This window comes from Hylaeus anthracinus, unplaced genomic scaffold (genome assembly GCF_026225885.1).
Source record: "Hylaeus anthracinus isolate JK02 unplaced genomic scaffold, UHH_iyHylAnth1.0_haploid 11994, whole genome shotgun sequence".
NCBI lineage: Eukaryota > Metazoa > Arthropoda > Insecta > Hymenoptera > Colletidae > Hylaeus > Hylaeus anthracinus.
In genome coordinates, this window is record NW_026534341.1 from 15,543,534 (window position 1) to 15,570,471 (window position 26,938).

The following is a 26,938-nucleotide window of genomic DNA, read 5'->3' on the forward strand; positions in this document are numbered from 1 at the left end:
TATATATATATATTTTATAGATTGTAAAAATAATATTCAGATTACAAAGTAACACAAATTCAAAGTTTAAAATATTACAAATTTATAAGTATAACATAAAAGTAAACCGAGTAATCATATGAAACACACCACACGTAACCACGCTGCCACAGTATATTACTGTGACGTTGCGCAATAAATTGAGTCGACGTGTGACGCTGCGCGTGGTGTCTGTGGGGACGCGCCTTAAGGATCTACCCCCACGCCTCCGCTTTCCTCTCGGGATTGTGAGAGCTTTGTGAACCTTTGTAGAGAGTAGGAGGAAAGTGAAAGAAAGTTATCCTGAGTACTGCAGAATTGTTAGTTACACCATCCTTCCCCGGCTAATCTATCAGAAGTGGCCCTGAACACAGATCCATTATCTGTGATTACCCCACATGTGGGTTACTATTAGTACCATCTAGTGTATGATATAGGAAACAGCGTCGTCGCCATATTCTTGGTATGCACATTTGCGGACGCTACTTTTGTCAAGTGACGCTACTGCTTGTATTTATACTTAGGGATGGCGTGAAAGATCACTAACAGTGATTTTTAACCGACTTCGAAAAGGAGGAGGTTACTTAATTCGACATGTACATATATATACAGGGTGTCCCAAAAGTCGGGGAGGAACCGGAAATGGGGGGTAGCTGAGACGATTCTGAACAACAATTTCCTTTGCAAAAATGTCGGATGGGGCTTCGTTAAGGAGATATTAAGAGAAAACCCCGACCAATCAGAGCGCGCGTAGTCCGTTCGAGCGGCTGCGGTAGCGAAGGCTACGCGCTAGGCGGCAGCGTCAATGTCTTTCGAAGCACGTCGAGTCACTTGTTCGCGTACAAGCGCGGCCGCCAACGCGTAGCCTTCGCTACCGCGGCCGCTCCAACGCTCTACGAGCGCTCTGATTGGTCGGGGTTTTCGCTTAATATCTCCTTAACGAAGCCCCATCCGACATTTTTGCAAAGGAAATTGTTGTTCAGAATCGTCTCAGCTACCCCCCATTTCCGGCTCATCCCCAACTTTTGGGACACCCTGTATATATATTTTTTTTTTATGTCTGATCACCGATTACGCCAAGATGGCTTGACCAATCGGAATGAATCCTGTTGCATCTTGTAGAGCATATTCTCCCAGTGATCCTGCTATCAAAACTTTTTCCAATTTGTCATTTTTTAGCCGTCTTTTTAGCAAAAAACCGTGATTTTCAGGTATGCTTGCCGATTACGTCGAGATGGCTTGAGAAATCGGAGTGAAATCTCTTGCATCTTGTCGAATATTTCTTCCAGTTGGTCGCGTAAAAGAAACATTTTGTGATTTGTCATTTTTTACCCGTTTTTTTTAAAAAACAAAAAAATTTTGTCTTGCTTCTTACTCCGAGACAGATGGACCAATCAAATTGAAACTTCTTGCATCTGGAAGAGCATTTGCCATTTGGTTCCATAACAAAACATTTGTCCTCAGTTTGTTTTTTACCACTTTATATCACTTTTTATCGCAAAGAGCGTACTATTTCACGTATGTTTGGCCTGAAATCGATGAAATCCCTTACATTTTGCTGCCGTACAGGTTTTCGCGATGATCACATTTCCAAAAATTTATGAATTTTTTAATTGTTTATAACTATTGCTATTGCAACATTCCTTTTCTTTGCTGAAACTCGGCATGGAATTAACCAATCGAGATGGAATTTTCCGCATTTCATGATAGATGAATTCGTGGTGTTCCCATTGGCAAAAATGTATGGACACTTCCACTGTTTAAAACCATTGTTGGTGCAAAATTGCTATGCTCTGATGTAGCTCAATAAGGAATTTACGAAACGCAATCAATCCTTTCACATGTACTCCTGATAATCCCATTTGCAACAATACAGGGTGTCCCAAAAATGTTGGATGTTCTTGAATGGAGTGTTTTTTTTGGGGGGGAGGGGGGTGATTTAAAACAATTTTTTCTTAGCGAAAATGTTGTTCGAGGCTTCGTTAAGGAGATATTGACAGACACCTCCGACCAATCAGAGCGCGAGTATGCCGGTGGAGTGCCTGCGGTAGCGTAGGCTTCGCACCACTTCTTGCACCATTCTTGCTAAGGAAAAATTGTTTCATGTCGCCCCACCCTCCAGAACCACCCTCTTCAAGGACCTCTAACGTTTTTGGGTCATCCTGTATATTGCTCATAACTATTCTTATTGCATGAAACCTATTGGTTATAGATTGCCACTAAAAAGAATGAAATAAAATAATTTTTTGGAAAAAAATTTAACCGACTTCGAAAAAGGTGCAGTGAAAAGTATGAAATAATTTCTAGTTAATGTATATGAATACGGACTAGCTCTAGATATAATTGCTTAAAAGTATGGGAAAATGTAGTGAAAAGTGTGAAATAATTTCTATTTAAACTTCATTGTTATTCACCGTTGTTTGATGAATTTGGTTAAATTATTCAATACATTATATTAAATGCAATGCACCTTTTTCGGAGGCGGCGCAGATGTAAAAACTTTTTAATTCCGGTTTGGGTTAGCTTTTGATAGAGGCGGCAGTATTGAATGCTGTCAATGTATACATGTTTATTGTCTATGAGGAATTAATAGTTAATGTATATAGTATGTACACAGAAATATAGTTTGAGTAGATTTGGGGCTTTTTTGGAGGGGAGGGGCGGCAAAATTGATTACTGCTAATGTATAAACTCTCCCCATGGAAATACTGTATGAATATGAATACGTATAATAGCAATAATTACAGTTCATATTTTTTGTTCCTTCGACAGATAGTTAAACCAAATTTGGTACTTTTGTCTGTAGGTAGTTGTTCGGTATCTTTGCTCGAACAGAATTTTGTCGAGTTGACAGAATTAACGTAAGAAATTTCCCAGTTCGCAGACGAAGCAAATACCGATGTCTAAAGGAAACAAAGATTTTTATGTAAAACTGGTGAATCACAAGAAAGTCAAGAAGTCTCGCAGTTCGAAACAGACGAAGCACGAAGCTTTGTAACATATTTCTCGCACGCGTCGATGACGATTACGTGACGTATGTCAGCGGTGACGCTCTATGTATTCCCATCTTCGGAGAACAATTTGGATGCCAAAATTTCCAGGCGTTTACGTCTCTCCGCACCACGTCGCTCTCCGTGGTGGCCATTATTGTCAGAGAGACAGAAGAGAGAGAGAGAGAGACAGACGAATCGTGTTGACGTATATCGATCTTTTTGGAATCCAGACAGTCCTCGATAATTCGCTAAGACAGTAATTTTACATTATGCGCCGTCTCCGAAAAATGTGCATTGCATTTAATATGATGTATTGAATAATTTAACCAAATTCATCAAACGACGGTGAATAACAATGAAGTTTAAATAGAAATTATTTCACACTTTTCACTACATTTTCCCATACTTTTAAGCAATTATATCTAGAGCTAGTGCGAATTCATATACATTAACTAGAAATTATTTCATGCTTCTCACTGCACCTTTTTCAAAGCTGTTAAATTTTTTCCAAAAAGTTATTTTTTCACGGTTATCACACAATTACGATCGCAGTCGTGATTAAACTTCGATCACGACCGTGATCCGGAAGATGGCGTTTCAGAAGCGGTGTCTCACTGTCTCCCCTTAGCGGAAATTCAATAAACTAGAAATGAGTCAAATGTAAATTGTATTAAAATTATATTAACATTGCTCTTAGACCATATTATGATATATATATAATCTAAGAACAACATAATTCGTGAAAAGTGAATAGAATGTTCTCCACCAATCAGAAGCGATCATGAAGAATCACGAATCACTGTGATTGAAAAATCATCGTGATTGAGAATGAATATGATTGAATCACGAATGATTCAAAAGTAGCAGTTCTCGCCATCTCTACTTATACTGTGGTATCGCGCATGTCGCGCTACGCCATCGTAAGTTGCAAGAAGAGGACGTAGCAGAGAAACTGCCGACATTGGCCCATCTTATGTCTATGCTATCCGCAACGAAACTAAGGAGACAGCTGTTCCAACATCTGTGCCAATGATGTTCGTGGAGATACACAGTGTATTAAACATTAAATAAACTGGTTAATACGTTGTCATTATTTTAAGCAGTGAGCAATGGCACGCGAAAATCGGATGTTCGAGGTTCTTCCTGGCTGCACATTTATTACAATTTTTGTATTTTGTCTATTTACATAAAGTGTTTTATATGTAATATAGTTTGGTATAAAGGTTTTAAGGGGAAGTTACCGTCGAGATCCATGAAACATATGTGAAATTCTGGAATTTTGTTTAAATATATGTAAAGAAAGTACGGTGTACTTCTTTCAAAGTAACCTCGCGCACTTACGGCGCAACAGTTTCGGAATTAGAACACCAGAGGGAGAAAAGAATGTAGAAAAGATAAAAAGAGAATAGTGAAAGTGAAAGAATGAATAATTGACATTTAATGTCATTTCTCTTTCCATAGGTAAAAACCCATTGTAAATGATGTAATATAGTAACATAATTAATAAAATAAAAAAATCTCTTTCCACAGAGAAACTCATTTTGCAGTTATTCAACAAAACCTAACCTAACTGAGAGTCCTATATCATTATATATAAAATAAATACTTATTAGATATGGGTTTCAAAGTAATATATTCTTGTATAGTTGCAAGTTAAATTTCAATTTATTCTGAAAAAAGAATCCAAAATGGCGGTTCTAGCTCAGATCAAATAAATAAATGCACGGCGTCGTTTGCTCTGCGCGGGGCGCTTCACAGCCTTGCTACTTTATCCTAACCAAAAACCGATTTCGATTTATTAAAGTAGAATAAATTTGTGGGCCTTACCGCTTTTCATTTTTTTAAATCCTCTGGATAAGACAATGGCATGCGTTTGAAAAACTGAATTTTGTTGCTGTTTTTTTCTGCTGCAATGAACGAAAAAAAATGTGTAATATAGTTTTTAACAAAAATCGCTTCCTGATGGCCCCAAAAATTAAATTTCCTTTCAACTGGCGGAGGATTCGTGAGAATCGCTTAATCCGTTGAAGCTGTGGACCGCGTTTGTTTCAAAAATTTGTTTCTTAACCCTTTCGTTACGGATGCCGACTATAGCCGGCGGCGTACCTGTGTGTACGGGTGCCGACACAGATACAATACGAAAAGATTAGGTATTTTGTATAAGTGAGAAATCAACAAGAAAAAATAATAAATTGATAGAAATACAAAAGCAGTATTCGTACAAGTGTTAAGTTGTTAAAACTTCATTAAAAAAAAAAACGAAATTTACATTAATTTATAAATTATTAATACTTCATGGGATATCCTTTTGGTTTTATAATTACTGCAACTCTTTTAGACGTTAAATTGACTATCATAAATGTCGATGTTATTCGAAGTGTGATCTTTTTCCATTCCTCTATTAGAGCCATTTTTAAAAGTACTTTATTGGAAATTTAATATTTTTTAATTCCCACAAAGCAATAAACTGATGTGCTTATGTTACAAATTCTACTGTAAATTGTTCGTCATAAGAACCGTGCGAATACTTATTACTTCTACAGTTCTACCGATTTTTCGTATTTTCTCGTTAATTTCGCAAATTATATAAACTAGTAATTGTTGTTTCAACTATATTCTAAAGATTTCCGAGAATATGTAGAATATCATTGATTATAAAAAAAGTAGTTAAGAAACTACAATTTCACACAAAAGTATTTTGGAAAATTGATTGATGTACGAATACATTCCACACACTGTATATGTAAACAAATTTCTTCTATAAGAGAAAACAAAACGTACTTTTATTGTTTATAAAGTTTTAAGGCCGAAATTGCAAAATCAGGCCTTGGAGTCGCATGCCCCAAAGTATAACAAATATATTAAAATCTATTCTTAATCTATTCTGTCGAACGTTTAGAGATAATAAAGAGATTCAGTTAAAATAATTTTAGACAAAATTCTTCTCAACGTATTTCTTATTTCCTGTATTTTGAAGTGACGACCTTTATGAATTATTTAGTGTAAATTGTATTATAATTAGACTGCAAAATACAGACAGCAATGTAGATAGCAAAATAATCTCTACATAGAGGTTTTAAATAAAAAAATAAATAAATAAATGGATACATAGACTGCGAATGTTTATGCATTTATAATACATGCAAGTATGGGTAAATCTCTAAGAATATATTAAATGCAAATTTATATAAAATATCAACAATAAACTATATATTATACTGCTTACAAAATAACATGTATTTTCATTTAAATTTAATTTCTTTTTCTGTAACTGCAAAAGATGATTGTGCATAAATATCCATAGTCTAATAATAATCACATATAATTTGTAATAATCAGACTGCGGATGTTTATGAAAATTCATATTTTTATTGATTTATATAAAGAATTAAGATTTGAATAGAAAAAGAAGTACGAGAAGGTATGTTTTATATTCTAAATGCTAAAAATTATATACTATTGTTGGTATTTCATACATATTTCTGTATTTGTTTATATTGTCATACATATTCCAATATTTTTATTTGCTATAAATGCATAAACATCCACAGTCTAGTAATAATCACTTGATTTCGTACGTTACATATTTGGAAGTTAATGAAGAAAACAATATTAAAGCTATATTGATTTTTAATAAATCTGTTGAATTGTACGTGAAAGAAATTGCATATAGGGGATGGTGAGTACACTCTTTTATTAAACAATAAACAATAAACATTAGATGTCTCCATACCAATGGTCCGTCACGTTACATGAATTTAGACTGGGAATATCGGTATGTAACATAATACAGAGCGCAGAAAAATGTAAATAAAAAACATCCGAAAATAGTTCAAGATGAAAATGGTGGAAGGGGTTGGGATCGATGGTTGGAAATCTTACTAGGTCACCGATTAATTCGTCTCGACCAATGGCAGCGCGAAAATTCGTTTTAAAATAGTACAAAAAACCCTCACCGAATTTAATTTGCTAGAAGCCATGCAAACCGAGGCTGGGAAGTTTATCTGGTGGCGATCTACTGAAAATTTCATACGTTTAGCGTTAGTGACGAAATTGGAAAGCGCGAAGTTCCAGCAAAGAATTTCTAACGTTGCAAAATGCGATGGAATGTTATACTTTTAGGTTGCAGTTTATAAAACTAACTAGCATTTATAATACATTACTATAAATTAACAAGAAAAGGTTCTCAAGCGTGAAGTAAATTTTTCATTAACTCTTCCACAGTGAAAGATGATAAAAAAGTGATAGTAATAGCTGATAGTATATAGTTTTTGAGGGCAAACGTTTTATAGTTTATAAAAGTCTAAGTACACTACGTGTTTTATGCATTTATGATTCATACGAATACAAGAAACAAATACTAAACGTAACCAAAAGATGTAGGCATCTATGCAAGACAAACTTAATACTGCTACATTAATTAACAGAATCTATTCCATATGTATTGTGGATATCTTCTATGTTTGTCGTATTACTGTGTCCTATAAATACCTAAACTTCTCAGTCTATTTATAAGATATACAACATTGAAAGAATGACTACTGTTTATCTGGAGAAATATACTAATATTATATAAGAACAATTTACATCATGTGTATCTAAAAACAGAAAATATACACAATAGATGTGGAATATATTCTATCAATTAATGTAGCCATATTAATATTTCATAGCATATATTTGTAATATCGTGCTTTATATCATAAATGCATAAAATCCACAATCTACCATCAAAATAATAATATATACCATTAGCCTTAGTCCTTTATCATCTACCACTGTGCAAAATCTAATTAAAAAGTCAACGTGTCAACCTTGAGAACCTTTCCTTGAAAACCTATACCTATTACAATAAAAACTGTTCTTCTATAATAATGTACTACGTAAACGCAATCTGGAATTCTAGCAGCTTCGTTATCGAGTAAATAAACTCAAACGAACCATCACAAGACCTAATAAATATACATGTAATCGATTCGACGATTAGGGAAGATAATTATTTCTACTCCAATGGCTTCCTAAGGAAACTCCATTAAAAACTGGATGAACAAAGACTACACTTGCTTAAATTCAGAAAAGTAAACATTGGACAATAGGTGGCTCTTTGAGAAACCTTAGCTACGATAATAGGGCATGCGAGAATAAATGAAGAAACGTTATATAGCGCTGGTTCTTCGATTATCTATGAATCGAGATAACCCGAGAGGCAGAAACGTGACTAGGACATCCCACAGGACGAGTCCATTAAACGCGATCGCATCTATCGTATCTAGGGCAGCGCGGTGAGTCCAAACCAAAATTGATAAAGTAATGATAATGCAGGAAAATGCTGGTAGAGATCAACTAGCGTCCTTAACTTTCCAAACGAAATTATACGGAATGCGTTAGAACCTCGACTTGAGAGATTAATTTAATGTGGAAGCCAGTGGTCGTTTAATTCAAAAGAAATTAAATGTTTTTAGACAGAGTATAATCTTTTTTAACTTTTCTGGACTTGAAATTTAGATTGAAGCCAGCTTTTATTGGCTAATCATTCATACAGTTAGAACATTTGTCTATGTATAATGTATCAAGAAATTATTATTTTATGTATTATAAATTATGTATTAGGAAATTATTGATGTTAATCATTTTTTAGAGTTAGTGTTGGAAAACCTGTTTATAATGTGAAATATGTTCAAGAAGATAATTGTAATGTTTCGTAACTGTATATGCATATGTAACATACATGTATGAAAATACATTATACATCATAAAATAATCGATCTTGAAGTATTTACACACATATTAAATGGATAAAAATTGCAAAATAAGTGAGTGTAGTATATTTCAAGGCTTTAAGAAATGTATGAATTAAATACATCCTTTTCAACTAACAATCTTGTAGCTGTACATTTATTTTATTTAGAAGATTCATTTAGTCCGTGATCCATCGCATACTTTAATATCTATTATACATGACTCCACTTGTAAAGTCTTCAAGAATTCAATTTTGAACTAATCCAGGAAAGCAGCGAATGGTATAATCAATTTAGGGGCGGGCTAACGTAGTATTCTTTTCGTTAAATTGAGGTTCCATCGCACTAGAAACATTCTCTTCCAAACGCAACAAGACACAGCATCGCAAACAGGTTTCGATGCGAACAATCGCGGGACGATCTCAAAACACAAGAGATGAAAACGAGATTAAACCATAGAGTATTGAAAACACTACCTGAACACTCCCAAAGAAAATTTCGATAAAACGATACGACATCCGCAAACACATGGGATAGCCTGGCCGAGATCTAGCTTATCCGATTATCCATGAAATCACAGTGGTTTCTTCGACGGCTTCGAATCTCGTACCATGGTCCATCGAGAACAGAATCCAGAAACTAGAGCACTGGGATGACTCACGGGACAGGGGTTGAGATGGACAAAATTCTAATTTGGAACAAAATCTAAAATACAAAAATCAAAGGCTACAATCACTGGTCGAATAAAAATTCTAGGTGCGATCAAAATCTTGAATTAAACAAAGAAAAAGTTAAAATCACTGGTATAATAAAACTTCCAATATGGATAACAAAGTGAAATATCTCACGATGAAGAATCTCAAATTAAAGAGAAAAACCAACGTTCATCACTGTTGGAATAAACATTCCAAATATTCCACGGTAAACTGAATCTCGAATAAAAGAAATCAAAATCAAAATTAATCACTGGTCGAATAAAAATTCTAATTTTAATAAGAAAACCAAATATTTCACAATAAATGAAAATTCCACTAAATTCCGAAGTCGTTACATACACACTCGAATATAGTAGATCGAAACAATTTAATTTATCCGAATTATCACTGCTCCTTCGAATGAACGTCGCGAATAAACAATTAGCAAATGTATTGGTTCATTCGTCATCTATAAATGTTGCCTATCTACGGAGAGGTGAACGAGGGAGAAGTATCGTCAGCAAGAACTACCTCGAAACGGCTGGAGCAGCTGGCACAGCTGCCGAGGACGCGACGCATAGCGTCGCGAGGCAGAATGAGCGTGAACGTCGACGTCGGTGTCGGGACGCGAGCTAACGACGCGAGCGACCGAGCTGGAGAAGGACTCGTCGATGACGTCTCCGACTGCGGACGAACGACGAGGATGACGACAAGGGTGCCGCGACGCGGCGAGCCGCCATGATTCTATGTTCGCGTACGAAATCCACGTTTATCGGCGTCAGGTCGGGGGAAACTGGGTCACGGAGTCACCAGCCAACCAGCCTCTTTGCTTCGCTCCGCTCCTAGATGCCTAGGATCCTCCGAAGACGACGCATCAACCGTTTGGAAGGCGCGCACCACCTTTGGACTCACCCCTAACATTCTCAAACCTCTCTTAAGCTGGAAGGACCAAATCAGCAGAATCATATCGGACTTAGTGGAATATTTAGTACTTATTTTGTACTAATTTGTACCACCAACAATCATTTTGTACCTCGCGCTGTTTTCGAAAAAATCGTGCCGCTGCTAGCTTAATATTAATATTACAATTTTTTTGAAAACGGTAACAGGTATAACATTTCTTTTGATGGTACAAATTAGTACAAATTCAGTACAGAATGTATCCGCTTTGATTTTTTCATTTATATTAATTTTTAACATTTTCAACCGCTTGCTTAATATTAAGCTAGCAGCGGCACGATTTTTTCGAATACGGTACGAGGTACAAAATTATTGTTGGTGATACAAATTAGTACACAATAAGTGCTAAATATTCCACTAAGTCCGATATGATTCTGCTGATTTGGTCCTGCCAGCTTAAGAGCATTAAAGTGCATTAAAGAATCATTCGAAATGCAGGAGACTATATCCTCAATTTTTTTTTTCAATTTTTAAAGCCATCCACGCTATTAAGATTAAGCACTTGTTTAAACAAATGGTAAAAACAGTTTCTTGTAATCGAAATAATTTTTAGTCAGTACTACATTATCTTTTGTGCCCAAAGGCCCATTCTCGTCTGACTATTAGTTCAAGAGCTATATTTTTTTTTAAAGAAATAAATGAAAAAAGAAACTATATTTCGAACACCAGAAATTCCATAATTTTTGCAATTTTGGAAAATCCTCTAAGATATGTTTAAGTATCGTATAAATAAAAACTGCAATATATTCAAATGTGCACAAAATTTGAGGTGCTACTTCATTTACAATTAGTGTCCGATTTCTTGTGCAACGAACCGGGATTATTTGCTATTTATGTATATTTTGTTTAAAATTTGACTGTGAAGTGTACTTTACACTAATATACATCTGGTGTAATTTACAATAATCTAGATCCTTGAACTCACCTTTACCAATGATATTACTTTTTACAGAGAATAATTTATGTAATATTTCTATAACTTTCAGAATATTTTAAGTACGTTTTAAGGTATGTTTGATCATTTTTACAATTTATTTCATATGCATATAGAAACTACATTAAGGAAGTCAAATCTTAAGTGTCTTTCATGATTTTATATACATATTCTATTTTTTCACAAGTAATAGTCGGGCAGACAAGGTATTAAAGAATATAAGAATTACTGTTAGTGTAACATATTTTTAAAACTTTTTAGAAATGTATTTCAATTTCTGCACCAGTATGGAACGAGTTTACCAAAACAACAAGAAGAATTCAAATGAAAGTGTGAAAAATAAAATTAAACAAAGTGTACGAGTCTCGTTGGTTTCTTTACACATTTTTTTACTAATTGTATTATACAGGGTGTCCCAAAAATGTTGGAGATCCTTGAAAGGGGTGGTTCGGGGTGTGATTTGAAATAACTTTTTCTTTAGGGAAAATGTTGTCCAAGGTTTCGTTAAGGAGTTTTTTTAACAGAAAACCCCGACCAAACAGAGCACAAGTAAATTCATTATAAATATGTATATGAATAAACTTTTCACGTCTTTGTATTATAATGAAAAATTTATTTGGAAACATCAAACTTATTATACAATTTAGATAATTTTTTCAATAGATATAGAAATTACGAATACATATGAGACTCACTGAATATAGTTAATGTACATATTTATAATAATGTAAATAATAATTACTATAAAAATAAATATAAATAAACGTTGAATTTTTGCTTAATTCTTATTAATTCTCATTAAGTAAGAATTAAATGTTAATATCTTGTTAATGTTTTCTTCTTAAGAATAATACAACAGCCATTCCCAATAAATGTTGCACATACTGTGCAAGGTTCCTTGATCCTAAAATCATATTAATCTATTTATCATCCAACTTAAAGGAATCCAAACTACAAAAGTATCCGGAATCATCGAAAAACTACTTGATTCAATATGTAAGTAGCTAATCCAGAGATGAAGAATACAGTACAGGATATGTAAATGTCAAAATCAAGTCCGTCACCTGATTTGTTTTGTTACTGTTAGAATAAGGCAATTTAAATTTGATTTTGACGCCAATCATAATTAGAACTAATGTATGATAGGTGAAGGCAGTACTATACAGGATGTAGTGTGTGAATGTGGTTGGTATCTGAGAGACTAACAAGTATCGTTTGATATCAGTATGAGAGAATGTAGAGAGCACTTGTATTAAATTTATTATTTTCTTTATTGTATTACTTTTACTTAAATTATTGAAAACCAAATATAATAATGAATATCTTTTAACATAAAATTGAAGTAAGGTTTATTCAAACCCATTCTAAAATCCAACAGTTACCTTCAAAAATCATGCATTTTAATGACGAGCATTCAAACACACAACTTATGAGATAACAACGACTCTCGGTAGTTGAGTTTATGTTAGTCTAGGTCTAGTTTTATTTAATCGAGTTCGAATGATACACCGGCGCCAGGAGTTACGAACAGTTGACCCTGTGGATCTACTATTCTATTAATTTCTACGTTGAAGTCATCAACGAACACACCGCATTGGAATACGTTTTCTTGGAAGCTCCGCATATTCTATTCTATATAACCGAGAATGATGTTAAGTTCGTTAGATTCAGCGCAGAAACGCCACTGCATAATGAACGTGACTTGAATCAAACGCTCTTTGTTTCTTAATCGTGCCTGTCCCATTTAAACTCTGTATTACAATTTATAATTTATACATGACTGAAAACTTTAGCAGTTGATTGCAGATTTTACGCATTTATAACGTACAATAATACAGAAAACATACGTTATTATTATAATATTGTTATTTCATTTTGCACAAGTCCACATACCTTTTTATTATGTTTAGCATGCGATTATTATATTAGTTTATATCATAAATAACATTGTTAGAGTTTAGCAAGAATAAACTAGTACAATTTGAAGGTTTCACTTTGCCTTTGTTCGAGACCTTCTGATCGATAATTCTGCCGAACTCAACCGTCTTTAAATTACTTTCTGTTTTTTAAATATATTGCCTTTGTGGAGGACATAAAACCTAAGAGTTTTATTTGCCGAAATATTCAACATGCACAAAATCTGCAATCTACTTATCAGACATCATTCTAATTAATTAAAGAAAATTACTGATAATACAAGAAAAGAATTATTGAAAAATTCTTGTAAAAATTTATAATCAAGCGAACTATACTCGTACACTTTGTTTAATTTTATATTTCAAAGTTTCATTTGAATGCTTCTTAGTGTTTTGGTAAGCTCGTTTCATGCTTTTGTAGAAATTGCAATACTTTTCTAAAAATACTTAAAAAGAATTATACAATAACAGTACTTCTTACATTCTTTAAATAGTTTCAGGCTAGAAAATGTCAGCTCATTTGAAACACTCATAAAAAGATTATACAGGGTAATACACGTAATTGTTTCAAGTCATAACTCCGTTATTATTGCATTTACGAGAAAATGCCAAAGGAGGAAAGATAAATGGTTCGAAGAGCACTCCATCTATAGGCCTTTAAATTTTTTTTAGACGCAGCAGTGCGTATGCAATTAACAATTGCAGCATTTTTTTAAATAGAGATGCATATTTTTTTACACAGGTCGATTCTTCTGTTCATTCTACGTAAGAAATGAGTAGGGTACCATGGCAACAAAATTATTAGATCTCGAGATATTTTCAAAAAATGGCTTTATTGAAGAAGATGCTCAAACGCTTTATGACTAGTAGAGTAAACACGCTTGTAAAGGTAAACACCCTTTCGACATTGTTATCATAACAGACACTGATTTGTACGAGTAAGCATTTCATCATTCAGTAGTAGTTCACGTATCGTAACTCGAGTACGAAAACTAAGATTTTGGAAAAGTGTAACTGTATTTCACTAAATACAAGAAAATGTATTTTACTAACAGTGAGAAACGAGATATGTACGACACTTTTGTGTTGTGTGATGCAGATAATTTAAACGCAGTTATGCAAACAATAAAAAAACGTTATCAGAAATGTTTAGAATGTAATGGAGAAGCGTTAGAGCATCTTCTTCAGTAAAGACATTTTTTGAAAATATCTCGAGAACTAATAATTTTTTTGCGATGGTACCCTAATCATTTTTTACGTAGAATGAACAGAAGAATCGATCTGTGTAAAAAAATATGCATCTCTATTTAAAGAAATGATGCAATTGTTAATTGCATACGCACTGCTTCACTTAAAAAAAATTTAAAGGCCTATAGATGGAGTGCTCTTCGAACCATTTATCTTTCCTCCTTTGGCATTTTTTTGTACATGCAATAATAACGGAGTTAAGACTTGAAACAATTGCGCGGACCACCCTGTATATGCCGGTCAAAGGTCATGGCAAGGGCGGGTTGTGACCCACAAAACTACCCCTCTGCGTACGCAGGTCGTCCACACTACTACAAATGCAACGAGAGGTACTGCAAGTGGTCCAGTCTTTGTCTTCGCGCCGCTCGTGCATGAAATATATGTATATTCTTTATTAAATTTATCACTCCTTTAATATCTAACACTCGAGAGGGAATCATCCCCGCATTTATATTTATTATATGCTTCCAATAAGTCTAAATTAGCAGCAGACACTTCTAAGAGTTCTCAAATAAAGCGATGCTAAGTTTCTCCATATACCCGCCCCCGTTCCACCAACAATCTAACTATTTAACGAACTGTTTAAAGCTATAATTATGACAGAAACGAAAAATATATTCCCTGGTACGTAGGGCAAGGAAGAAACGGACAAAGAAAATGGACGTACATTGTGTCGTTAATGCTAAAAGGCAACTGTCTTCCGCCTTTTGAAGCGTCAGTACAATAAAGCCTGCTGGAAATAATAGTTTCCAACAAAAAGTAGGCCGTTCAAGTAACACATCCAATCAAGCAATAATAATGGCAACCTTGGGGGATGAAACTAGGGCGAAAGCCAGAGGCAAACAGGGATTCGGGATACGAAAATTGGGACTCCGATACGAAATCAAGAGCGACACAATCGAACGGGTTCTAGGCTCCCTGTATACTTTTCTTTTTATGCATTCGTTAGGAGTGGAAATTAATTCTGTGTTTTTGTATTTAATCGTTTATAATTTTGTTTTTAATTAGAAATATTTACTTATCATTTTGTTATTGATAGTAATCTTCCAAGTTCGCGATCTGATTTCCAGTACAATTAATGTACAGTCAGTGTAATAAGTATTCGTACAGAAACCATTTATTTTAATATTACTGCTGTACGAATACTTCTTACACTGACTGTATATGCACATCCTAAAAATCTCAACTTCGTGGACACTGAAATGTATATATGGACCGTTTATTTTGAAAGCGATGTAAGTCCATTTTCTTTTGATTCGAGAAAATTAAAAGTTAACATATCTGTTAATTAATAAATTTAGGCAAATTATATGAAGTCTGGCATTGTTTCTACTGTTTTATCAATATATAATTTGGTTATATAAATTTGTTTTAGGCGTATTTTACTAAACTGATGTATACTTACGGGCTGCAAATGGACTTACACCACTTTCAAAATTAGACAATTGTAAAAATCGTTTGATTTCAATTTTGAAAAATGAAATATCACTTGAAATATACTTCATATTAATCCAATTTTGTTTACAAAGAATGACATGACATAAAATAAAAGTAGTATTTTTAATTTTAGACGCTAATTACATTGTTAAAATTACAGGATATTGATAGTATTTACTTATTCTCTGCATGTGGCAGTGTTTCGAAATATGCATGATACATCGGAGGTATATAAGGTAGTAACTGCTTGATGCCTTTATATTTTTAATAAGTAATAGGCCTGGCATCTTAGTACAAAGGCGCCAGGGCGATTTTTTCAAATTTTAGCGATCTTCGAGGACCTGTAGGTAATACATTTATAATTTTCAATTTCGTTGTCCTTCATCGATGTTTTATATAAAATAGTGTATGGTGCACTGCTGAGAAACCTCATCCAACATATTTGCAACCAATTTACCTGTTCTCCATTAGTGTTTTTTCTTATCTGTAATATGACACGTAATACAAAAATATTTTAAATAACAGGCTACTGATCGTCAACCATCTGCTAAGCTACCTACCTCTGCCAATTGGATTTACACCACTTTCATTGTCGATGATTATGCAATTTCATTTACCGACCAATTTTAAATTGTACAAAACATGGGAATTTTTTAAGAAATTAAACACGGACTGCTCATACATAAAAAATTTACATTAATAGTTCCAAAAAGGGCAGAAGAACAACTTGGCGTGGTAAAAGATTGGAGTTATTCGCTCAAAGAATTAAATGAAGAACTTCTTCCTGGGCAAAGTATCAACGCATTAGAACGATTGAAGAAAAGAACCAGAACGGATAATGGATATGAGTGGATAGAGTCTAATTTGATCTTAGTGAGATTTCAAGGATGTAATCTGCCAACTAAATTGATGATCTATGACGGTCATGTCTCACTGGATGTAGATCCTTCGTAATATAAAACAATGCTATTCGTGCCTCGGATTCGGACATATTAAGAAATGGTGTAAAAGTGACAATAAAAGGTGCTTTAACTGCCGATTTCCATGGCAATTGTATAGAAAAGTCAAGATGTATTAACTGTGAAGGGAACCATAGTGCCTTAAATCGTAAATGTATTTATGCTCAGTTGGAACTCACAACGAACAAATTTATGGCGTTCAGGAATCTATCGTTCCAAGGAGCTAGACTAGAGGCAAAAAAAGAACTGAATATACCGATTGGAGACTATATGAACTATGAAGGATGAATGTTGTAAACCAACATTTCACTATAACACAAAAGACTTTCCTCAATTGAAATCGCCGGGGAAACCAAAATGGAAAGTAGAGTATTGGGAGGATAAACCTTTTTCGATAAAAGAATCAGTTTGAAGGAAAAGAGAACACAACAGACAAGTATATAATCTAGGAAGAAGAGAAAATGAAAAGATATATACGAGCAACAGATTTACGCCGTTACAACAAGATGAAAATCATAGGAATGAGAACAATTACAGAAACAGTAATTATGAAAGAAGTCAGGACGAACGATATCATAACCAAAAAAAGAAAAATACACATAAAAAAAAAAGAGAAACAGCAGAGGAAGAAAATAAAAACATATCAGAAGAAGACTTTGACAAACTTACGGATTGGATTAAGGAGGTAAAACTAGAAAACGCTGTTTTAAATATACTGAGTTTATGTAGGTAAAAAAAAATTGTAGGTATATATAATTATTTATAAATTGAACGAATAAGTGTTTATAATTAATAAATTATATATTAATAATTAATAATTATATGAATATATATATTCGCTTTTGTTATACCCTCTCCCTTTATTTTACTCTATCCAATTAAAAAAACAAATAATAATTTAGACTTCTTATGTAGAGTTTACAAAAATATCAATTTTATTTTTATAAATTTAAAATAGATTCTATATAATAAATGATTTGTAAAAAGAAATGAGATCCTATAAAAAACTTCAAAAAGGTAAAAAAATTACGCCAAGTACATGAAAAAGTGGAGGACATAAGGAGTAATCACAAAAAAATAGAAGATCCCCATAAAAAACTACAAGAAAGTGGAAAAAGAAGTGAAATCGAAATGAGCTGCTAGTACATGAAGGTGCTTTCCAGCACAGTGCAATGGCGACACAGGGTAACACAATGAAAAATTCGATGCTTTCCAACTGTGCGCAGCTAAAATGCTGTGTTCAACAGTGCGAACGTTTAGATCCTAATGACAATTCATGTAGAGTGACTGCTCCGCACTTTGAAGAAGCTAAATATAGCGTATCATCCACAAACTGAGACTGTTTAGAAATTTGCCTAGATTTCCGCGGCCTGGAAATCAAATGCTTGGCGTGGCCAGGCAAGGTTAAGGTGTCGATGAATAAGAATTATTTTAAAACGCAAAATAATGAAAGTGTACTCATAATATTGACAGAGATTTAAATTGACAAATTACCTGAAAGTCTATGAGAGAGAAAGTATGGGTATTGATGACATAAGAATGCCTTGCCTGGCCACCCCAAGCATTTGACTTCCAGGCCGCGGAAATCTAGGCTTTCTAAACAGTTTCAGTTTGTGGATGATACTCTATATTAAGCTTCTTCACTTCACCGCCAAAGTGCGGAGCAGTCACTCTACATGAATTGTCATTAGGATCTAAACGTTCGCACTGTTGAACACAGAATTTTAGCTGCGCACAGTTGGAAAGCATCGAATTTTTCATTGTGTTACCCTGTGTCGCCATTGCACTGTGCTGGAAAGCACCTTCGTGTACTGGCAGCTCATTTCGATTTCATTTCTTTTTCCACTTTCTTGTGGTTTTTTATGGGGATCTTCTATTTTTTTGTGATTACTCCTTATGTCCTCCACTTTTTCATGTACTTGGCGTAATTTTTTTACCTTTTTGAAGTTTTTTATAGGATATAATAGACAAACAGTTCATTGGAAAAAATTTAGAGAAATCCTCTATGAAATAAAAGAAGGTATAATTCAAAATGTTATTAATTCATCAGACATTAATAACGCATATAATATATGGAAAAATATAATACAAGAAACTTTAATAGGACTTAATAAAAATGTAAACAATGTTTCTAGGTATATAAATAACAGGAGGAATTGGAACAGAACTAGTAGTTTTAATAAGCAAATATCTAAACACAAATCTCAAATGGAAGTGTCAAATGAAATAGAAACATCAGGAAGCCAGAATAAAAAGGAAAAGATAGAAATTAATAAGAAAAAGAATAATAAATGGTGGGATAAAGAGTGTCGCTTAGTTCAAGTGGAAACAAAGTACGAAGGATTTATGGAATTCCGGTTCTGTAGTAGATTATAACATTATGGTAGGATATAAAGCTCAATGAAAGAATCTAAAGAAGAAAGAAAGAATATTACTGGAGAACGTTAACTGAAGATATAACTGGTTCTATATAACTAGAGAATCAGATATGGGGAAAGTATGGAATAAGATTAGATTTATAAAGGAACATTTTGTTAAGGATAAAAAGTTGTTAGAAAACCGAACTAGGGTATTATTAGAAAGAGAGGAAATTAAAAGAATAGAGGATATTAATTTAAAAGAACAATCAATAAATTATGATGAGGTAAGGGAAGAAATTAATAGAAACATAAAATCAATAGTCAATTTAATCGACATATAAATGATACAGAAATTATTCAACATATCATATATAATAAAAACAAACAATCATCTCCAAGCAAGGATAACATTGATTATAGAATAATAGCAGAACTGACATTATTCATGAAAGAAATCCTAATGGATATAATTAAGAGGAGCTGGGAATACCAAGATATACCCTTTGATTGGAGAATTGGAGTTTTATGCTTAATTGAAAAACTAGGAAAAAGGGCACTTAGCCATATTACACCAATATCTTGCTCAGAAAAAATTGCAGAAAAGGTAATAAACACAAGACTACAATTATGGGTTGAATCGTACTCCATATTAGATAAAACTCAGTCCGGGTTTAGGAAAGATAGATCCACAATGGATAATCTGTATTGGATTAATGCAGAGATTTAAGAAAATCTTGGGAATGGTGATACCACGTTAGTGTTTTTTATAGATATTCAAGGAGCATACGACAATATGAACTTACATACTCTAATTGAAATACTAATAAAGAAGAAATGTCCATCAAATATAACTAAATGGATTGCTGCTTGGTTGGAAAACAGATATACAAGGTGAGGCACCTAAGGCCGGCCACCTGAATAACTTGACTGCTATTGGTAATAGGAAAAAATGCATGGGGACAAAATTATTTGGTATCGAGGGGCTGATCATCCGATGTTACTAGTTTTTTGATAGGTGGAGGCGTTAAGGAGATATGAAGGTCATCTCTGTTTTTTTAAATGGAACGCTATGTTTTTTGACTTACATTCTGATAGAGTATTTCAAGACGAATACAATGACCTATTGTGAAGGTCATTTGTGGTCTGGGTTAAACCAGTTACGATGGAAAATAATTCTCTTTGAGGAAATGGTCGAACACTTCCTTGCCGACTCTGGTTGTTGATATTACTTCATTTTTGTCTCGTAATCCCTTGTTATGGGTCGTTGAATGGAAATAAACATTCAATCACGCTGTACGTTTCATCTGTACATACTATAATTAGTCGTTTATGAGAATCTCCACCGAGCAAAGTGTATCTCAAGTTTCCGAAATGCGTTATTCAAAAGCGGAGAAAGTAGATATGGTTTTTGTTTATGGGGAATGTCGCAAAATTGTAAGAGATGCAGTCCGTTTGTATGCTGCACAGTTTTCTGAACGTATCACACCTTCACGATCTGCGTTTGCGAATGTTATTAAATGTTTTCAAGAAACTGGAAGTATAGATAACAAAATACGAAGAAAATGCAAAACAGCAACTGATAATCGAAATACAGTGAATATTTTAGCAGCCGTAACACAACATCCCCATGCTAGTACAAGGCAGCTAGCACGTAAAAGTGGCATTAGTCAACGAAATGTTTTATGAATATTACATTTAAATAAATTTCACGCTTTTCATGTTTCACTTCACCAAGAATTACATGGAAATGATTTTCAAAACCGTGTAAATTTTTGTGAATGGGGTCTGCAGAAATTACAGAGTGATGAGTCGTTTTTCAATAAGGTTTTGTTTACGCACGAAGCCACATTTACAAACTGTGGTTAAGTCAATCGCCATAATATGCAAGACTGGTCAATAGAAAATCCACGGTGGCTGCGAGAAGTGGATAAACAAAAACCTTGGTCTGTAAACGTTTGGTGCGGACTTCTTAACAGTCAAATAATTGGTCTTTATTTTATCGATGGCACATTAAACACTTTGAGATATAAAAGACATTTTAACAGAAATTTTGCCACACCTGCTGGGAGATGTTCCGCTTTACATACAGCAAACTATACGGTTTCAACAAGATGGATCCCCTGCTCATTCAGCACGGATAATTACTCAATTCCTCAACGTGAGATTCGGAGACCGTTGGACAGATTTAACACCACTGGACTTCTTTTTGTGGGGAACATTAAAGCAGCAAGTGTATAATGAAAAACCAACAACCAAAGAAGATATGAAAGAGCGTATAAGAAGAGCTTGTGCCGCGATAAACCCCATTAAAATTCAACATGCCGTAGTATCTGTCAAACAACGCTTCAGAGCATGTATCAATGTTCAAAGTCACCATTTTGAACACTTAAATTAGTCTTGTAGTACTGTTACATAAATAAATCAACGGTGCCTGACCATTTCCTTAAAGTAAATTATTTTCCATCGTGACTGGGTTAACCCAGACCACAAATGACCTTCACAATAGGTCATTGTATTCGTCCTGAAATACTCTATCAGAATGTGAGTCAAAAAACATAGCGTTCCATTTAAAAAAACAGAGATGACCTTTATATCTCCTTAACGCCTCCACCTATCAAAAAACTAGTAATATCGAATGATCAGCCCCTCGATACCAAATAATTTTGTCCTCATGCATTTTTTCTTATCACCAATAGCAGTCAAGTTATTCAGGTGGCCGGCCTTAGGTGCCTCACTCTGTATACTTTTTAAGGATAGTAATGAGGTAAGATATAAGATACCTTGGAGGAGAGGGGTACCCCAAGGGTCTATATTGAGCCCGACCTTATTTAATACAGGGTGTCCCAAAAATGTTGGAGGTCCTTGAAAAGGGTGGTTCAGGGGGTGATTTGAAACAACTTTTTCCTTAGCGAAATTGTTGTCTGAGGATTCGTTGAGGATATATTAACGGAAAACACTGACCAATCAGAGCGCGCGTATACTGTTGGAGCGGCCGCGATAGCGATGGCTACGCGCTAGGTAGCCGCTCTCGTACGCGAACAAGTGACTCGACGTGTATCGAAGATTATTGACGCGGCCGCTCAGCGCGTAGCCTTCGCTATCGCATTTTTAAATCATGTAAAGAAGCAAAATTTTTAGGTTTAACTATTGATCAAAATTTAAATTATATAAGCCATATAAAGAACATAATAGATAAAGGAAAAAAACGAATTCGCATAATAAAATATCTATGTCACGGTCAGAGTGGTATAAGACAAGATCAAGCTATAAATATAACCAAAGCATTAATCTCTTCAACAATAGAATATGGAGCGCCAATATATCTAAATATGAATGGAAATGAATTTCAACAAGAAAAGTTAAGGAAACTAGAGTCAGCAGCGATCCGCGAAGAGATTGAATATAGAATGACCACTCAAACTAATGTGTTATATGCAGAAAATGGGCTTATAGGAATTAAATTCAGAGCAAGAATCCTTGCCCTGAGGTATTGGATAAAACAAATAGAGAAAGGGTACACGGACAGTTTAACATTAGGTAAACAAATCCTAACATATGAAAAAATTCCGAACGAAGAACTCATAAACGCTGCATGGAGTACGATTAAAACTACGTTAAATTGGGGTCCGGTCTGGTCTGATCACGTACGGGTCCAGGCCCTCGCTCCGCTTCTGAATGCCGGCTTACTTACTACTCTTTCAAATCTGCTCCGATTTGACAACGAAAGCGTGATTGAAAAAATCTGATTTTTGGGGGATCTGTTAATAAAGCATTCGCGCATCCGATACCATGAACGGCGTTATCGTGGGGTTGGTCGTCCCCCAAAAACGACATTTTCGAATTTTATCGCCATTCACGCGGGAAAAAGACATCAAAACTGTGCCAGCCTGATGCCCTGGACTGTTGGACATGTGATCCATGCAACGAAACAACGTTCCAACCCTTACACTTGGGGGTGGACCACCTCTACCTCTGCCCCCCCCTCCGTTCAGCTCCGGGGGCAGTTTTCGAAACGAGACCTTTTCGGCGTTCATCCTTAACGTACCGAGAACAAACATAGTGAATTTCATTGCCCTCCGATGCGTGGAAGTGTTTTTTTACGAAGGGGGTTGAAAATTTTCAAGCTGTTCCACCCCCCCCCCCAAAAAAAAAATTCGCCTATGGGGAGCACGGTATGGGTGATGGCATTTTCTGGATCAGGAGAGTCCAGAGAATGCATTGAGTCCAAAATCGAGACCGTCGTCCAAAAATTGTGGATTTTAGAGGGGGTGGGAGGTTGTGGGTTTGGGGGGGGGGTTTGTTCGAGAGGGATTTCAAAGGGGTGTATTTTGTAGAGGGCATCAAGGAGAGTCGTCCCAAAGGTTTTTTTGAATTTTTCAACCCTTTCCGTCATCCCTGGCCTGTTTCAAAGAGGCGTTTTTCTACACCCTCCCCTTTAGGGAGATGAATTAACTCCTTCGCATCAACCCTCGCTCATGTAACTTTACACACGCCCAGAGGACACTACAAAACTACTCCTCACGGAGTTTAATTTCAATCGGTTGAAAACTTCCATGTTTTTGAACCGTTTAAAAATTTGTCCGCTAAGTTTTGCGTGTTAGTGTAGAGTCTACACTGTAGACCAAATATAGGAGAGATCATTTTCCACTTAGGCATGAAATATTTTAACAAAATCATTCCAAGGGATAAAATGAAAGAAAGAAGAGGTAAATGGAATGAATTACATCTAGACAAGGAAGATAAAAACTACTATGGAAACATATTTGATACTTCAACAGGGAGAATATTTGAATTAGGAACTATTCCAGCCAAAAGGGTTACAGACTTTGGTCTATACAAACATAATTTAAAAAGATATGATACTAGAGTATTCTATACAGATGGGTCTAAGTTTCCAAACTCCTTATGAAATGGAATTGCAATAGTTGAAGATTGTTATGGCAATTATATAAAAACAGACATGACAATAAATAAAGTAATGACAATTTTTACAACTGAAACTATATCACTTGCTTTCCCTTTTTCAATACAATTCCGTTCTTAGCCTCCTCATAGTATTTAAATAAAGGAACTTTGATAGATGGGACCCGTATGGGACTAGAGTAGCTCCTTACCTACAAATATTCTAAACCCTTTTACATAGAATTGGCTAGGGGTAAATCTCCAGACGTGCGCCGTTGCACGTCGCACGTAACACGGGGAATCAAGTAATGGCCACTGATCTTATATCGAAAGAAGATATGAAAACCAAAATTCGTACCGCTTATGCATCAATTAGAGAGACGGTGTTGTCAGATGTTCGTATGAATTCATTAAAAAAATTATTTAATAAATGATTAGAGAGTCAACGAGTGTCATTTTGAAGATTTAATAATTGAATAATAAACATTTTTTGTCAAAAAGAAAACTGTTAGAGCAAAATATTGTTTGGCTTAGAGAGGGACAGTACTATGATAGATAAAGAGATTATCTCAAGACTATATTTTCCGAGATTTCAACATTACGAAATGTTCATTATTATAATATAACATTGTAGCTGATAAAACGATAAATTCAAACATGTTTAATACGTTGATATTATGTATATGGGCTATGTAAACCTGGCCCCGACTTTTAAATAATTAACTTTTTTTTACGGTAAATGATAAATAAAAAAATATGATAAGTGACCAGCACCCCACAACGTGATATCTTGTAAGCTCTGGGGTATTTAATAAATTCTTTCATTCGTTCGGTTGAACAATACTGATATATTCTTCATAAAATAAACACTACACGCACATTTATAATCGTAATCGTAATCCGTCTGTAACTCTGTAATCGCTATTGTTCTGTTCCTCTTGTATTAGCCAGAGAGCGATAGTATTCGCGTGCTGATTACGCTCGCAGCACGAAAGTTTGAATTGGTTAATTGCCTTACAATCTCAAATCCGTTTTTTCTATGTGATTCAGAATCGTTTGTAGTTGAATAGTTTAAAAGTTAAAAGCAATTAATAAAGTTACCCAATGCGTATAAACAATCGCCTGCAACATTTAAACTATTCTACTATAACCTCTTAGGCGTATAAACAATTGCTTAGAACTTTTAAACCATTCAACTACAAACAAAACGGAAATCACTACAAACGATTTTGAATCACGTGGAAAAAAAGGATTTGAGATATCTCAATGCCGGGTGCTGGTTATTTTTTCAATATTTTTTTGTTATTAAATGATGGAACTACAAACGAAACTAGTTACTACAATCAACTACAAACGAAATACTGTAAACGACTGTATAAGGAATAGATACAAAGGTAATAAGTTTGGGTAATATGCGTGGTGGGAGAGCCTCGCGTTCTCTCATAAATAGGAGCAGCGGGAGAGGAAAAGAAGAGAAAGATTTCGAGAGACTTCGGAAGAAGAACGGTGTGCGATTGCGAATGGGCGTGTGTCGAGTAAAATTTATTGCGATTATCTAGTACTAGTGAGTCATTAATAAAAATATATTGAGTTTGTGCCTAAGAGGAAAACAATTGAAGTGCGTTTTATTTATAAAAAAAAACCTTAAAATACTATCATTTTTCGTAAAAAAAAAAGTTAATTTCTTGAAAGTTGGGTGCTAGGTTTACATAGCGACGTATATGCAAATATATGAAGTTTAGTAACTAACACTGTTATTCTTCTACAATTACTGTCATTCTCAATTACTCTTCTAATCTGTTGGAAACCTAATACATAGACACGCAACATTATAGATTCTACGAACACGACGTAAAAACATAAGTATATTGCCAAACATCTTCCTCGACATTCATTTTAAACACTTCTGTGATATCTTTAACAATGTCAATCATTGTTTCTATTAATTGAGATAAAACCCCTTTCATAATCGACTACTAAGGTTGACAAATGAATTTATTAATTTATGTGCCTCTTTACAACCTTATATTTATGTTCATTAATATAAGGTCGTTTTACGTTTCACATTGTTTTTAACAAATGTCGTAAAAAGACAAGTATATTGTCTAATATCTTCCTTAGCTTTTGTTTTAAACACTTTCTTGATATCTTTATTAAATTTGTTCATTGATTAGCATAATTAAAATAGAACCCCTTTTGTAATCGATTACTGAAGTTGGTAAACGAATTTATGTATTAATTTCTGTCACCCACCGACCAGCTTGGTAGTTTTAATGTTAAAAATCATACGAAGAACCCAAATTTAAAGAGATATATTTTCTATATTAAAAATTAGATATTAATATATTAAAAATGAGAATAGTAAAAAGAATATAATTATTAAAAAGGTGTTGATAAGTAAATAATTATTTTTTATACTTATTTTAAAATTTAACCTTGAGTTGTTTAAATAATAGTTTAAATTATTTAAATTTAAATAATTTCATGTTATAATTAATCTAGAGATTATAATTAATATTATTAAAATTATTATTGTTGGGTTAAAGTTAATTAAATTTTCTAGGATTGATCATTTTATTATAAATGTAAATATTGGTGGTAAATTTCTGTAAATTACTACTAAAATTAAATAGATAAATTTATTAATTTTATTTATAAATATATTAATTAATATATTTTTATTATTCAGATTTAAGTAATTTAAAAATAAAAATAATATAAAAGATGAAATTATACAGGGTGTCCCAAAAGTCGGGGAGGAGCCGGAAATGGGGGGTA

The 26,938-nt window shown here is 34.1% G+C and overlaps 1 protein-coding gene across 10 annotated transcripts in view; it reads right to left on the minus strand.

Annotated features, from left to right (window-relative positions):
• LOC128888513 (rho GTPase-activating protein 32) overlaps window positions 1-26,938 on the minus strand; it is a 234,728-nt gene that overhangs the window by 37,133 nt on the left and 170,657 nt on the right. The window contains exons 1-2 of one of the 10 annotated variants that reach the window (XM_054145425.1): window positions 9,976-10,030; window positions 9,226-9,454 (exon numbers count right to left, since the gene is read on the minus strand). The exons of 8 other annotated variants lie outside the window; for them this stretch is intronic. In XM_054145425.1, the coding sequence (XP_054001400.1) occupies window positions 9,226-9,279 (54 nt within the window). In that variant the 5' untranslated portion in view covers window positions 9,280-9,454; window positions 9,976-10,030. One more of the 10 variants, XM_054145426.1, reaches the window with a different exon arrangement.